At 30.1% G+C, this 15,793-nt stretch overlaps 1 protein-coding gene across 1 annotated transcript in view; it reads right to left on the minus strand.

The window, feature by feature from the left end:
• LOC129957058 (cytochrome P450 4C1-like) overlaps positions 1–15,793 on the minus strand; it is a 35,202-nt gene that overhangs the window by 3,008 nt on the left and 16,401 nt on the right. The window contains exons 4-10 of the mRNA XM_056069194.1: positions 12,593–12,783; positions 10,209–10,278; positions 7,913–8,039; positions 6,647–6,832; positions 5,210–5,383; positions 3,406–3,472; positions 1,730–1,909 (exon numbers count right to left, since the gene is read on the minus strand). Coding sequence (XP_055925169.1) covers positions 1,730–1,909; positions 3,406–3,472; positions 5,210–5,383; positions 6,647–6,832; positions 7,913–8,039; positions 10,209–10,278; positions 12,593–12,783 — 995 coding nt within the window. The remainder of the gene's footprint in view (positions 1–1,729; positions 1,910–3,405; positions 3,473–5,209; positions 5,384–6,646; positions 6,833–7,912; positions 8,040–10,208; positions 10,279–12,592; positions 12,784–15,793) is intronic.

The raw sequence follows: 15,793 nt of genomic DNA on the forward strand, positions 1-15,793 counted from the left end.
TCATTATATATATATATATATATGTAATGATATTTTAACTCTAATTTCAATTTAATTAATTTTCATAGTAACTTCATCTTAATTTAGCCCATAGTAACTTCATTCTAAAATATTCTCTTATTTCGTGATCCAATTCCACTGTCTCTACTTAATTAATTCAAGAGAAGCTTTGTTAAATTGTTGAATCAGCTAAAATCTAACTTTCCCACACTACGCGTGAAGAGATAAAATACCGCTGATCAAGCAAATTCTTTTTTAAAATCTCCCTGTGTTTCCCCTACCTTGTCCACCCGTGTAATGAAAATCCCTATCGAAATCTCATAATACATTAGCACTGTAAAGAAATATTTTCCCTGTCAAAATCTAAGATTATATAAGGCGAGGGGTAATTTATTTGGGCCCTTTTTTTCCCCACTTTGGCTTTTGTACTGCTCTGTGGCGGACGTCTTGTCCGCGTCTCTGCTTGTAAATAATTATGCCTTCCCAATGGATATTAAAAAAGAATTTAAAAAGATGAAAAGCCTCTTCAAGGTCTTCAGACTGCATTCTGCTTCACATAAAATAATATTATATATATATATATATATATATATATATATATATATATATATATATATATATATATATATATATATATATATATATATATATATATATATACCGTATACAAATGTGAAACAAATTTTTATGAATGAAAATATTTAAATGGCACTATTCGTTTGGCGGAATCCAGGCATCGCCAAACAAATCGGCTTAGACAACGCCAAAGAAAAGGTGAGATTATTCCTAAAATTTCACAGGCTAATACTAAATAGAAATTAGAGTAGATGCCTCTATGATGAAATTTTATCCTTCGTTCATCTCTCTTTTTCTTTTTATTTTCAAAATTTACTCTTCATTATATAGCAGTTATAACTCGCACACAGAAAAAGAAAAAAAATGTATTTAAGTGCAATAGTCAACGAAAATTGCTGTTAAACAAACGAGAATTTTCTCCTTGAAACTTTTTAGTTTTCTGTCCAATGAAGGCGCTTCCGAATTCTATGTATCCAAATTCAATGGTTTTCGTACAAATTTGGAAATGTATTTATGAGTTATTATAAAGCATAATATGTTTAATTAGACAGAATAACAAAACAGAAAGGTAAAAATTTCAAAAATGTGGACTCGGAGACATCTGTTGTTTTTTATTGCACTTGCCACGGACAAGCCCGCTGTTACGAAAACAGTGATTTAAGCCGGAGGGGGAGCGTCTCTCGTTTTTTCAGTAGCGCCAAGAGTACGACTTTGCTACACACGCATCACTCATTCGCTTGCACAACCTCTTTTTACACGAGGGCACATTCACACATCTCACCGATAAAACAACGATGCTCAAATCAGGACTCGAACCCGCGACGCCCAGATCACGGGCGAAGACGCGCTACCCCTATGCCAGACGCCGTCTCGGGGACATCTAAAACTTGGAGACTCATCAAAATTCTGAAGTCACATTTTTTGACAATTAAGACAATTTCTCTCTGCATTTCTTGTAAACGAGAAAGTAAAAAATAAAGAAATGTCTTTTAACGCTTTCGCCTCGACTTTTGCATGAATAAAATTTTAAATACCACTCAAAAATAGCTCTTTCTGCCATGAACTATGTAAAGGTAGGATTTATTTATTCACAAATTAATGAAGTCTGATGTCCTGGCGCATCTACATATTAGGGAAGGTGGATTCAACTTACCTATGCAATTACGGGGTCCCGCCGAAAATGGTAGAAATGCGTAAGGGTGTCTTTTCAATACATTATCAGGCATGAATCGCTCCGGATCGAATATCTCTGCATTTTCGTATATATCACTTCGCCTGTGCAGGCTCACGATTTGGCAATGGGCAGTAATGCCCTTAGGAATGACATAACTCTCTGAAAGAAACAAGAAACATATTTTTGCAATTGTAACGATAAAATTGTCTGCTAAATTTCATCAATCTAGCTAGTTGCGTTTTTAAGCTGTCGAATTCATAAGCAGCGGCAGATGCAGACATTTTTCGAGGTAGCTCAGGCAGTGCACGTAATGAGGTCGCACATTTAATAAAAACTTACTCATTCATTTTGACATTTGAACACATTTTTAATTTAATCAAAATGTTATTGAACGACTTGGAAAGGACTTGAGGACATTGCGCTTTGTGATATAGTGTTCTTACACTGTATTTTATTAAGGGCATACATACCTTAACATAAAAAAATGATTGCATAAAAAAAAAAAACTTTTTGTCTAAACCACTTTGTATCCGACAAGGAGGGAGATCCAAACATTAGCTGGATTGACTCCCTGGAAAAAGACTTGAAAACTGTTAAGGTGACAAATTGGGAGACCTTAACGAAGAATAAGACGGCATGGAATGAAATTCTGAGGAGGGGAGGTCATCTCGGATTGTCGCTCCAGAGAAGATCTTGTTGATTTAATTGTGGTTAAATTTTATTTTAGTAATTTTGTGAAATTAAATATATTTGTATTTATTTATTTATTATAACCTATGAATATGCTGTTTCTACGTTTGTAAACATTTATATTTAAGTATATTGTTTGCTTTATTTAGTTATATGAACATCCCGTTTTAAGGTAATACAAGGGCCATTTTGGGACGGACCTCGTCATTTTGAACTGCGGTCAGAAGACGAGGACGACACGTAAGCTGGAAACCCTCCCCCTTCTCCAAATTTCTACATCATATCAGCGGGAGGATGTTTGGCCCCGACGGATTTAACGTGTACCAGGACCGCTTACACGGCAGTTTGACGGTGGAATCGGGTCTTCCAAAGCCGAGACCTTACCACCAGGCCACCGAGGCCTTCTACATTTATGTTTGGTTTCTATAAAAAATTGCGGGAATTAAGTAAATATATTAAAACAGATTGAAACCTGACCAATTATTTATGCGAAAATGTTAAATTATCCTTGATACTTTGCAACTGATAAAATTTGTATTTTTTGTAAACTTATTTATGTTGCAAGTTGACAGATAAAATTTTTAAAAAGTTCTATTTACCTTCGTTGCCTAGAACCTAGCAACCAAAAGCCTCTTAAGCCTCGTCGATCAATCCTGAAATCCGTCTTGTTCACATGTACGCGTATCGGCAAACTCACAGTTTTTTTTTTTTTTTTTTTTTTTTTTTTTTTGTATTATTGTTTAAAAATTCAGTCTACAATCTTGGTGGTAAGATTACATGTCTAATATTGTCTTTCAAGCATTTTTTTGTTGTTTGAGTCCTCATGCCACCAGACAAAGATAATTACAATTCTTTTCCCTGTTTTAGAGAAGTGTCTGAAAGAAGGAGATTTACCAAAATCTGGAAATGTTTTTTTTTTTTTTTTTTTTGAAGATCTCGTATAAACGAAAGTAAAACGTACTTACGGTAATGAATATCTTCGTTTAGTTTCCTGCCTATTATTGGCACAGATGGATAAAGTCTTTGAGATTCCTATAGATCAATAAATAAAAATATAAATAAAATCCCCATTATCCTTCCTAAAAATTTTCATTATGTATGAATTGAACTTTAATAAAAGTTTTTAAAAATTTTCAGGATAGATTAAAACGATCTGGAATGTTGTCCCCTCGATTTCCTCATTTAATACTAGCCGCTTTTGAAGACCAATTAGTTCGCCCGGAATGTTGGTACTGTTTAATTTAAATGAAACTTCTTGAGTACAACTTGAACTGATTTTAAATGACTGACTGATTTTAGATGCTTATGATGAATTGCGATAAATATTTCAAAACAATCTTTAATGTGCTATTTCTTCAATTCCTACTATTAGTTCACACTCTCCCTATATATTATTTAAATTTTCAATTATTAATAAAATACTTTTTATTTATCCACTCAAGTTCAAATACATTTTTTTAAAACTTGTAGTGGACGACACTTGATGTTAATACAGTTTTTTTTTCTTTCAAATATTAATTAATTAAATTTGTCCAGTAATTTCTATTTGGTCGCCAAATCCGTCTCCATGTCGCCAAGTGTGTCGCCAAGCTTTGAGATTATTGACGCGACACCCGATCATAAATAATATAAGATATGTATATATAAATAATATAAGAAAATAAGTTGGAATTGACTTAAAAGTTTTATATATATATATATATATATATATATATATATATATATATATATATATATATATATATATATATATATATATATATATATATATATATATATATATATATATATATATATATTACTTATTTTGATAACTCCACAGTACAATAGAGAAAATTGCTTGTAAAAAAGTGATAGTTTTGAGAGAATTTGATACAATTTTGAAAATGAGTGAACATTGTAAAGTAATAACAAGGTCGCAAACTCAATATTCACTATGAGACTTCCTTGCTGCGTTTTTTTGTGTTACTGAGGATTATATATACATGGATAGACAGAAATACAGACATTCAGATTCCTACTTTCCCGATACAAAAAGAAAATACTAAGATAATCAAATTAAGCCAAGGAAATTAAAAAAATTCTCAAGATTTTGAAGAACTTTAATGCTTTAAAGTTAAAAAAAAAAACTATCATTAGGTATAACAACTCCAAAAGAGCTAGATAAATGAAATTTGTTTCGGGTTATTTTATTAAACATTCTAGATGAAAATTTCCATAAAATCATCAAAAATAGTCATATTTCTCATGTCTCTTAAAAATGAGAATTCAAAAACATAAGAAGCTGGAACGGAGGAAATATTCCGGATGTGTGTTGATATGTATTGTATTAAAATCCTCCATTGATTCACTTTAAGGTGATACAAGAATGCTGCCAGTTAAAAAAACGAAATTTTAAGTATGACGTACATGAAATGATTAACGCTTGATATCAAATTTGAGATTCAGCCGGTGAAAAAGAAAGATATAACAGAATACAAACTCATTTTCGCAACAGATGGTGCTACAAAGCACTAGCATGTTCCAGAGCACCAAAACGCACCACAGAACACCAAACTGAGTCACATAGTAAAAATATGCAAGAAAATTTCTCTCTGTTTTTTCAGATTCAGAGAAGTTAAAACCGGAAATTTATAAGATATATATAAAATTATTTTGTATCCGAGAAAGTAAAATAAACAAATAAATAAAAAAGTAATAAAAAAAAGGGAGGGAAGGGAAAGGTTGGTCTGAAAAATGGTTTTATTATTATTATTACTATTCAGGTACCTTGATGGCATATTCCAGATACTTCATACTACGAACATCATCCATAGTGATAGGACGTTGCTTGTTATTTCCAAAAATGACTTCTAGTTCTTCATGGATCTTCTTTTGCACTTCAGGATAAAGACCAATGCAGTACAAAGCAAAGGTTAGTCCCATGGCCGTGGTGTCGTGGCCCTAGAAGAAAATGAATAAATGTAATAGAAATGTCCAGCGAAATATGTTGTGCAGATTTGTGAACAATACGTATGGAAAAGGTCCCGTTCGTGAACATTATAATTTGCATGGAAACAAATATTAGCAATAGATGTGACAGACAAGAAACGTTAAATCAGTTTTAAGTTGCTGATGATACGATAACAGCTCGACTAGACGGATACCTCTTCTAGTTAAAAATAAAAAGAAGTAATTGTTTATAAAATATTACAAAGAAATTCTGTTAGGTTAGCTGGACTTGACAATCCTTTTCACTCGTTTTAACTAGAAGTCCCTTATGAAAAACTGGTTTGTTGGGAATATTGGTTGTGATTAATTTCAAGTATATCTCTTATGTATAACGTGGCAAGTATGCAATTAAATATTTTTTAAGCACGAAATTGTAATAGACATTAAAGGCGACTTATTTTAACAGCCTAGTATCTGTTGTATTTCTATGTTCATGGAAAAATTTCCTATTGGAATCGAGATTCCTGACATCATAATGCCGTTGGAAACTTGAATGTTAGGTTAATTTATTTCATACTGATATTTGGCGGTAATATGGCTTTACATTTTGATTTTCTCAAGTAAATCTCTCAACTAATAAGAAGTTTTTTCTCAGTTTTCGACAGTGGGAGAGAGTCACACGATTTAAAATGTAATGAATCATTGAAAATGGTTCGAAATTTCAATGCAACAATATAATTTTATTATTAAAAATTTTAATCACAAATTATTTTTAAAAAAATTGCTTAAATTTTAAAAAAAATGAATGACAAGTTTATGGGTATTATCAAAAAACAATTTAAAGAAAAATTAAAATGTTGTAAAAATCAGTTTTAAGCATTAATTTAAAGGGTTAAAAATTGCTAAAATTTAAAAAAATGAATGACAATTTCATAGGTATTATTAAAAAACAATTTTTAAAAAATTTAAAATGATGTCAAAATCAATTTTTAAGCCTTAATTTCAGGGCTTATTACAGAAAAATGACAATATCTCGCTTAGTTTAGAATTAATTAGAATTCAAATTGAGCGTTTAAATAATCACTCAGAAGTACACATTTTTCACTGTTTAAAGTATATCTGTGCCAAATTTAGTAACTCTAGAGTAAATGTTATACTCCGTAAAAATCTTACACATGAACACTAGCAGATACCCATACATATATATTCTCCGTTATATAAGTCCAGAAAAGTTTTTTTTTTCCTATATACATATAAACCCAAGAGAATATTTACTTCAAACATAAAAGTATCCACTTCTTCCTTAATATCATCTTCACTTAACTGATGTCCATCGAAATGCAAATCCAGCAATAAGTCCATCAATGCTCGTCTTCGTTTATTTTTGAATTCATCATCTGGACTCTGTTCTCGAAAGATATGTTCTTGAGATAATCTCTCATTTTTCTTTTCTCGTATAACCTATAATGCGAAAGTAAGAATGATACCCATGAGTTTTGGATGAATTTAAGCAGGCGGCTTCTGCCCCAAAACATAAAATTGGTTGGTAAAACCAAATATCGTGAGCTTAACGACAGAATTATACTGTGTCCATAAGCCGAAACAACTTCAATATTTTTATGCTCGTATGTACTAAAATTTACTATGTATTCATTTATTTCTCGTAATATAAATAATTTCATTTCAAGTTCCCGTAATAAATGTTAAGTGTTTCAAAATTGAAATCTATTAATCATCGTTCACTTACTGACGTAATGCTGGTAAAGAATCATTTGTTGATGGAAATAATGCCTTTTTTTGTTTTATATTTCTTTTATAAAATAAGTGTAATTCTTCCATTGTAAAGATTGTTAATAATTAATTACAATTTTCTATTGTTTAATTACAAAGAAATTACTGGAACAAACACAATGCCATTTCTCATACATTTTATTGAAATATATAAAGAAAAAAAAGTTAGTATTTTTTATTCTAGTGGCCAAAGTGGCGCTACAGTCGTAGTCTATATATTTAAACAGGAATAAAATCTAAGCAAAGAAGGGTAAAATTTCTTGTGATTAATCAAAATTCAATGGACATTTAATATTAAAATAAATTTTGAGTAATTGCATTTCATTTTTTAAACGTGATTAATTTTTACACATTTGCAACTCATTTGTTGACTTTACGTTTCAGAGTTTATTCTTTACATTTTTACTTCGTCTACGGAACTATCCAGTTTACAAATGTTCAATATAATATCCTTGCATATACTGAGCTTTGTACATTTTTAAAATAGAACTGTGGATTGTAGAATGTAGTTTGTCTCTGTCGGTGACATGCAGACTTATACGATTGTTTAAATGGACTAAATCTGTCAGAGTACATAAGGTTTTTTAAAAATTAATCGCACTTGCTGTTAACTGCAGTGGACACAAATTTGCACAATCTATGTAATTTTTTTTTTCTTCCGATTTTAAAATTGTAGTGGTTAGGTAATCAAACTGCAGATAAATGAAAATTTACTTTGGGATTCTGATCCGAGTTGGAAAAGATAATCACCTTTTCTGTGAAGTTGTGTAGTATGCTTAGATCTCTGTCAAACTTTCTTCCTAAACTGGAAATCCTGAATAAAGCATCAGACCACAACCAAGGTCTGATGAACCGCTGATTGAAAAAGTCCCCTAAACTGAAAGAAAAAAAATTATTTTAGTCATCAAAATTGATAAAATCATTCTTAAGTCTCTCATTTAATCTCTAAATTAAAAAATGATGTTTCGTGGTAAAGCCAAGAGAATCAAGTATGCAATCGAAGTTTTGTTATTTTGATAGACTGGAATACGATTTCAAATACAGATATAGTGCAAAGGTCATATTAAATTGTTCGTTTCTTACTTGCTGAGGTTTTGTGTTATCGCATTTGTATACACATAGATATACTGTTCGATTAACTATCAGCGATAGATAATCTGTTTTATTAACTATTAACTTAAAAACATTGAGCCCAAAATTTATTACAGATGCAAAGTTTTAATAAAACAATTTACTAAATTTCATCTTCATGAAATAAATTTTATACAGATGATGTCCAAAATTTGATTGAAACTCATGCTTTCAATGTGAACACCATATATCAAATTCCTATTTTTTAGTTCGTCGGTTTTTTAGTTTTTGAGTTTACAAACTGACCGATGGAAAGGCGTTTCTGTATTTTGATGTTTAGGTTGGAGAAACATTAACATTATTTGTGGAAAAATTTTTAAGAAATATAATTCACGGGGAAATTCGCAAATAAAATATCAACGATTTTTTTCCCCTTACTCTGTGGATCCAATCATATAACTTTGGTAAATTTTTCAATATAATGCTTGATGAAATTAGAATTTTGTTTTATTTCTCTGCAGCCTTTACATTTCTAAATTGGCCATTTTATTTTGGATACTAATTTTCCAGCATAAGTTTCAGTTATAACAAAAACGAAATCGCAAAATCTAGAAAAGTTCGTGTGGTCTTCTGAAACTTTCTCGCTTACTCGCTAATAAAGGAACTAAGCCTTCCTCCATACTTTCGCATTAAGATTGGGAACCTTAAACAAGACCGTGAAAACGAGAACATTAAGACCATTCCTGTGACACGCACATTGGCGTTTTATAAATATAAATGCTTAAATTGTCAGATTCATCAATGTTTCCATAAAGCTTAAGATTTGATATTTAATTTTTATTCATGAAAAAAAAATTATTGTTGGATTGTAGCAAAAGTCAATGTACTAAAACCTGCAAATTTTAATTTTTATGCTGATTCATTATATTCATACTTCAAGGATCGGTTAGAGTCTATTGCTCATTATTTTCTTTCAGTATTTTTATATTTTAATTTTCATTTTTACTGCTATTGAGTCACTGTTTGTTTCATAATTCAATGTTCACAATCTCGTATTTCCTAATCAAATGTTCATTCTTGTCCAATGTTTATAATTTTATGTTAGAAGGGACAGGAAGATAATGCCTCTTTATATGCGAGAAATTTTTGAGGAGACCATTCTTTATTAGTAAAATATAAATGTTTTATTATTTCTCATGAATCCTTTATATTTTAAATATACATATATATGTTCTGATTTATTACAAACCATCCTTAAAATTTTATGTTTAATGTATTTATCAATTAAAATATTCTAAGTAATAATTAATATTTAATTTATATTAATTTATAATTAATTTTATTTTATTTGTTTTAGATAAGAATCTGCACTTAATCGATTGAAACTTATTTCCATTAAGAAATCTTATCTCTATATTAGACATACGTCTATATGTTAGGAAGAAAGGGCAAAACACAAAAGCGAAAATTCCATCTTTCCATAAAATTAAAATTAGAAATATAAACAGTTCAAAATTTGCATGATTGAATTTTTTAGATTATTTATAAATAATCCAGCATATTCATCGGATTGCTAAAATTTTCGTACGTTAAACTTTAAGGAAAAAATAACAGACCACAGAAAATCTTGAATTAATGTGACTTTTTCTTATATCTTACTTTGCAATGAAAGCTATATTGGAAATCTGGGTATAACTATTTTTATATAGAAATTATTTTCTAAAATTAATGAGCTGATGCCGTCGACATTTAAAAAAATATCTGTCACTTATTTTAAAATAAATCTGTCCTTCATTCATTTTTAATTTACTTTCTTTATTGAATTATAGAGAAGAGAATATAATAAGCAAATTAAGATCGTTTTTGTATAAATACTATAGATAATAATTGTTTGGAGCATCTAATGTGATAATTAAAAATAAAATATTAAACTTTGAGTGATATGCATATGAAAAGAATATCAAGAATTACTTACTTGTGAACCGCAGTAACATAATCTGAATTTTCACCTTTTTGCGCACCTATGTGAGTTCCCATTACGGTTTCTAACAAAAAAAAAAAAAAAAAGCAATTGATCAAAAAAATTTTTTTAATTGAGTTTAACAGCAGTAAAATCAAAACAGAAAAGTCAAAGATAAGCTAGATTCCTGAAAGATATATTTATCTGTTGGCAAGCAGTCGTGAATTATCATCAGAAACTAATCTCAACTTATTTGTAGGCTAATCTTCGATGTTGAAGATTTTATCTGAAGAACAATGGCAAATAGTGTAAGAAAATCTTGCAATATCGGCGTATTAGTACGATTACTTATCAGAGGGCCATGACACTGAAGAGAAAAAATTAAATGGAGAACAGTTCCACGAAAAATCATAATTTTCAACTTGGAAACAAATGTCGACAAAAAAAAATGACAAAGGAATATATATATATATATATATATATATATATATATATATATATATAATAGATCTTAGTAGATAAATATCATCTTTATTGTCTTTAAACTGAAGGAATGTTTTGAATTACATATCTAAACTTAGATAAAGTTCAGTGTGTGTGTGTGTTGGCGCTCTACAAGCCAGATCGTTTGACCTACAGCTACCAAATTTGGTACATGTGTACCTTGGAGGTCGAGAATATGCACCTGGGGAATATATATTACGTTATGACTGAAGGCCGTAATAATATTATGAGTGAATTATATGACTATCAAGATTTGAAGTGTTACAATATTTTGATGAAGAAGTTATTAAAGTAGGAATTGCATAAAATATTTAATTATTAAAATTTTAACGAACTTTAAGATTGGTGAACCGGCTGGTCGCCAAAGGCGGCTAGTATCAAAATAAGAAAAAAATAGGACGTATTTTCTAAGTTCAAAAGTAATAGAATTTACAGTTTCAGGCTCAGGTAAGTTTGTCGGAGCATAGTCCTTTGTCCTTGGAACAGAGGACTATCTCCTTCATGATAGTCACTGAGTAGTACCGTTATTTTTGGTAGAATGCCTTGATCTGAGAAAAGAATCCTGAAATAGTAAAAGTTCCAAATAGGATTTAACAAAACAGATTAAATCAAGTTACGGTATAATAAAAATGTTAAGGACAACATAAGTCCTAGACCACAATTTTGGAAGGTTTCTCAGTAGGAGAGGCTTAGTTTAATGTTTTTTACGTCAAAAAACAAAAATCTCATCATGCAACTTTCATCATATTCTTAAAAACTGATAAGTTATTTTTCATTTCATTTAAATTATTTAAAGGATTTTATTTTCTGCAACACGGGGTAAATGGAATGTTTTTAAATGAAATTAGTTGTTAGCTCGAATTTGCTTCTTAGCTTGAATTTTCTAAAAATAATGTCAAAATATTGTTTATAATTCGAACATATTGTAATTAATTCGCTTGTAATTGTAATAACACAAATCTAATATTGAGTTAATTTTGGAATTTTTCATTGTTTATATATCACTTGCATTGAATATTCGATAAGCATAAGAGAATAATTGTAAATTCCTTTACATTTTACTTTACATTTGTATAATACAAGCCCATGCTTATATTGCCAGTAAAAACCATGCATTCTTCACAACATCAGGATAAGAATTGATGAATTCTTTCAAAAACATAAATGACTCTGTTAGTACTTGCTGCAGTAATAATGATTCATGTGGCGTTTGATTGCAAAACTAGGTGCGTCTCACAGATAATGGATTTTAAGGTGCTCTACAAAACATGCAATCGGATCAATTGGAGTTATTAAAATAACTGCAACATTGATGGACAACTATCTAGATGGTGGTTTGAAATGTTTTTATTTCTTCGATATAATCGCCGCCTTTCATACAGCTTATTTCCAGCGACATGTAAAGCGTAAAATACTTGAAGCAATACTAGTTCTGCTGTCTGTTTGGGCACAAACTTTACAGTTGAAGAATATCTAGAAAATTCGATAGCAATCCGTGAGTCTTTTTTTTTTCTTTCGTGGCTGGAAGTGGATAAATTTCAGAATTAATCCTTGTGATTTTCATTCGAAAGAAAAAGGATCGACCTCTTAATATTTGCTACAACACAATTATACCAATGAATTAATGATAGATCGGTTCATCCAAACCATCAATAGGAGGAGTACTAATTCAATTATGCTACTTCATTTTTGTAAACAAGCTGAACATAACACTAGGGACTACATCGATGGGTTAGAAACGGTTCAATCTAATAGCAATGGTACTTTAGCTTTAATTGCGTAATTGCCACTATTTAATTGAACTCTCGTACTTAACAGGACAATCCACGATATTTTATTCAAAACACAGAAACTGTTCCAACTAATGTTGGCCGTTTTGTCATTTGGTAACTTACCACACACAATATCCAATGTGCACAATACCATTAGAGGTGTGATATCCACAAAATCTTGATGCTGATGAGATTGGAGCTTCTTGACTAAGATCATAGATTGCTCGTTCAGTGTTGGCAAAAAGTCATCCAGAATGCGAAAATGGAAACACGGCGTTAAGAGTTTGCGCCTTGATCTCCATTTTGCCCCAGTGCTGCAATGAATACAATTCATCGAATAGGTAAAAAGAATATGTTAATATTTGAAACGTGCTGTTGCTATGGCTAAAAGTAAGATGGAAGTCTATATAAATATGAGAAATAAAATCAGGGACTTCTACGTTAGACTCAAAACCTTGTGCTGTTTTTATCATTACACCGGAATCGCAAAATGGAGCAAGTGAATCATTATTAATTAATCTAATCAATGATATCATATTCTATCAAAGGTTAATGAAGTTAGAAGGGAAACATGTGAAATAAGATAGACTTAAGCAATATTTTTAGAACAGATTTTCCTTCGGTTAATGAAATTTGACTGTTACAAAAATGCTTAAAAGTTGGTTTTGAAAATGCTGCTTTTTTTTTCCCAATAAAGTCGAATTTTTGAAAATACATCTGGAATTTTTAATACCTGTTTCATTCTATGTAACGCATATTTAAGTTAAATTTTTAAAAATGCTGAAATGGGGAGAAAATTAAATTTACTTTTGTCTTAATTAATTCATCATAAAAACTTTCAACTAATTTTATGTCTTTTTTATATCGACAATTTTTTGGTGCGATTTTTCCTCTCAGATTTAATAGATTTTTATCGAAACGCGGAAAACTGGAGTTTTAACTTCCACCTCTTTTCCCTTATTTCGCAACATATCAGGGTGCAAATTTAGAGGCCTGTGTTGAATGGCCAACTCAACTACTTAAAAAACGTATAAAATAGCTGTTATTTATTTTTTTTAATGTCGAAGTACAACTAGACTGGACTAATGAGAGTTATCTAAAAAAGCAGTAAGATATAATGGAATTTAAAATTTAATTTTAATGACAACATTTATGGTAAATTACATCAAAATAATTTTTTTATAGTTTTTGCTCTGAGTTTCTCACACCGAACTTATTGCCATCGAAGTCAAAACCATAATGAGTTAAGATAAAGTTATAAAACGAGATAAAAAAAAGTACTGAATTTTGGAAATTAACTTTTCTTTCGAATTACAGAAGATAAAAATCAAAATAAATAACTGAAAATGCAGACACGCTAAAAGAAAAAGAAAGAAAGAGGCAGTATTATAAAAAATAATTTTCAAGATTCTGGACATCCTAATTTGAACTGATTTGATTATACAAAAATTGCACGTAGGTTGATTAGTAAGCATGAAAAACTTTGTTGTCATTTAAAAAAAAATTCTTTGAATATGTGTACATTTAAGAAAACGCACACATGGGTTGACGATTGAAATACGGTTTTGAGCGGTTTTGTGTTATTTTTGTCACAGACTGACAGACATTTTCCAAAAATGTGTTTTTCGAACTCGGGGAGATCTAAAACATGGAGAAAAGTCAAAATCTGGATTTCGAATTTTTTGACGATTACAATATTTTTCTCTATCCTATGATAAAATAAAAGCACAATGTAGAAAGACGCATAAAGAATATTATATACAGATTAACAGTACTATAAAATAGATACTTTTAAACAAGTGATAGATTCATTCGTTGAATACCTTGCATGCTAACACAATATGGCTCCTTTTCTATTTCGTAATATAGTGAAGAAAACTGAGGATGGATTTTAAATGGTTTCCATTCCATTGATTGGGCCAAAAATTAAATGCGGGTCCTATCTAATGATAAATTTGTATGTCTTGTTTCATACTTCAAAGTTTTTTTGTTTTTTTTTTAGTTACTGTGTCCGCATGGACAACCTTACAGACCTATTCCGTCTAAAATTCTTCAGAAATCTGCAAATTTCTGTAGAATTAACGTTAAAAAAGAATCACATGAGAAATTTCATGCCTGTAGTGTTTTTAAATTATCATGATCACAGACAGATATAATTCTAAAAATGCGTTTTTCGGACTCAGAAAATTTTGAAACAGAAATTTATTCAGAAATCGAAGTCGATTTTTTTCTTTTCTTTTTTGTATCGTATAATTGGTAGACGTATTTAAATTCAGATCAGAATTTAGCAAATTCTGCGAATAAGATTCCTAGGAAAACGCTTAGGAAAAAGGAGTTAGACAAATTCTTCAAGTCAATTCCTCCGTGTTTTGTACGTTTGGAAGCTTTTCTAAACATCTAGCATCTTTGAAGGTGGTCTAAATAACAATTTAAATCTTATTTATCAAGAAATATTGTATAACATTCAATAATATATATAGGTGGCTTCGAAAATTTCAAAATAAGGCAACTCAATTTATGTTAAGGATAAATTTTAAGCATTTTTCTTCTAAAGCTGTCTGTTGCATTCATATTAGACGAAAATCATTAATAAAAACAGGTGTTGATGAAGGCTCTAGATGGAGAATATGTCTCTCAGACCTTGTAAATAAATATTTTCAATTTGACAAATATAATTTCATATACTGTTCAGATGTACTTAGCAAGTCATGCAAAGCACTAAATGTAAAAGTGAGTCTTGCAAATGTCAATTAACTGGAAAAACCTCTAAAGTTTCAACAATATTTGATATTAATTTGAATAAATTATAGGATGTGTTCAATATAATTCAATCAATGAAAGCACAAAAGTCAGTTCTTTGAAAGAACAGCTAAACAAACAAAAGCAAAAAAAATCTCGACGGCTTCAGATTTTTTGGCAACTGCTTACTCTGCCTGTTTTAATAATCCAGTCGCATATTGCTTGCATTCTAAAAGAGAATTACAGAACTGTCAGTTCGACCGTCTACAATTTTATAAATCTTAACGCCAGATTTATACATCTGCTTTTCATGATACGAACTTTCTTTCTCTAACGCATTCTTTAACAATGGTAGACGCGGAGGAGTAATGGCAGATTTGCGCCATCTATCGGGTTATGGAATTATTATTTTCCAACACACCGAATTACCCTCCTCTCTGCTGGAATTCAAATAAATAAATCAACTTTTATTTTTAATTCTGATTATTATTACATGTTAAAACTAATATAGTAAGAGTAGACCTTCATATTTTGTAGTAGATTGATTTTTAAACTGGCTTATCCAATCCAGTTTTGTATAATATG

This window comes from Argiope bruennichi, chromosome 11 (genome assembly GCF_947563725.1).
Source record: "Argiope bruennichi chromosome 11, qqArgBrue1.1, whole genome shotgun sequence".
NCBI classification, from domain to species: Eukaryota; Metazoa; Arthropoda; class Arachnida; order Araneae; family Araneidae; genus Argiope; species Argiope bruennichi.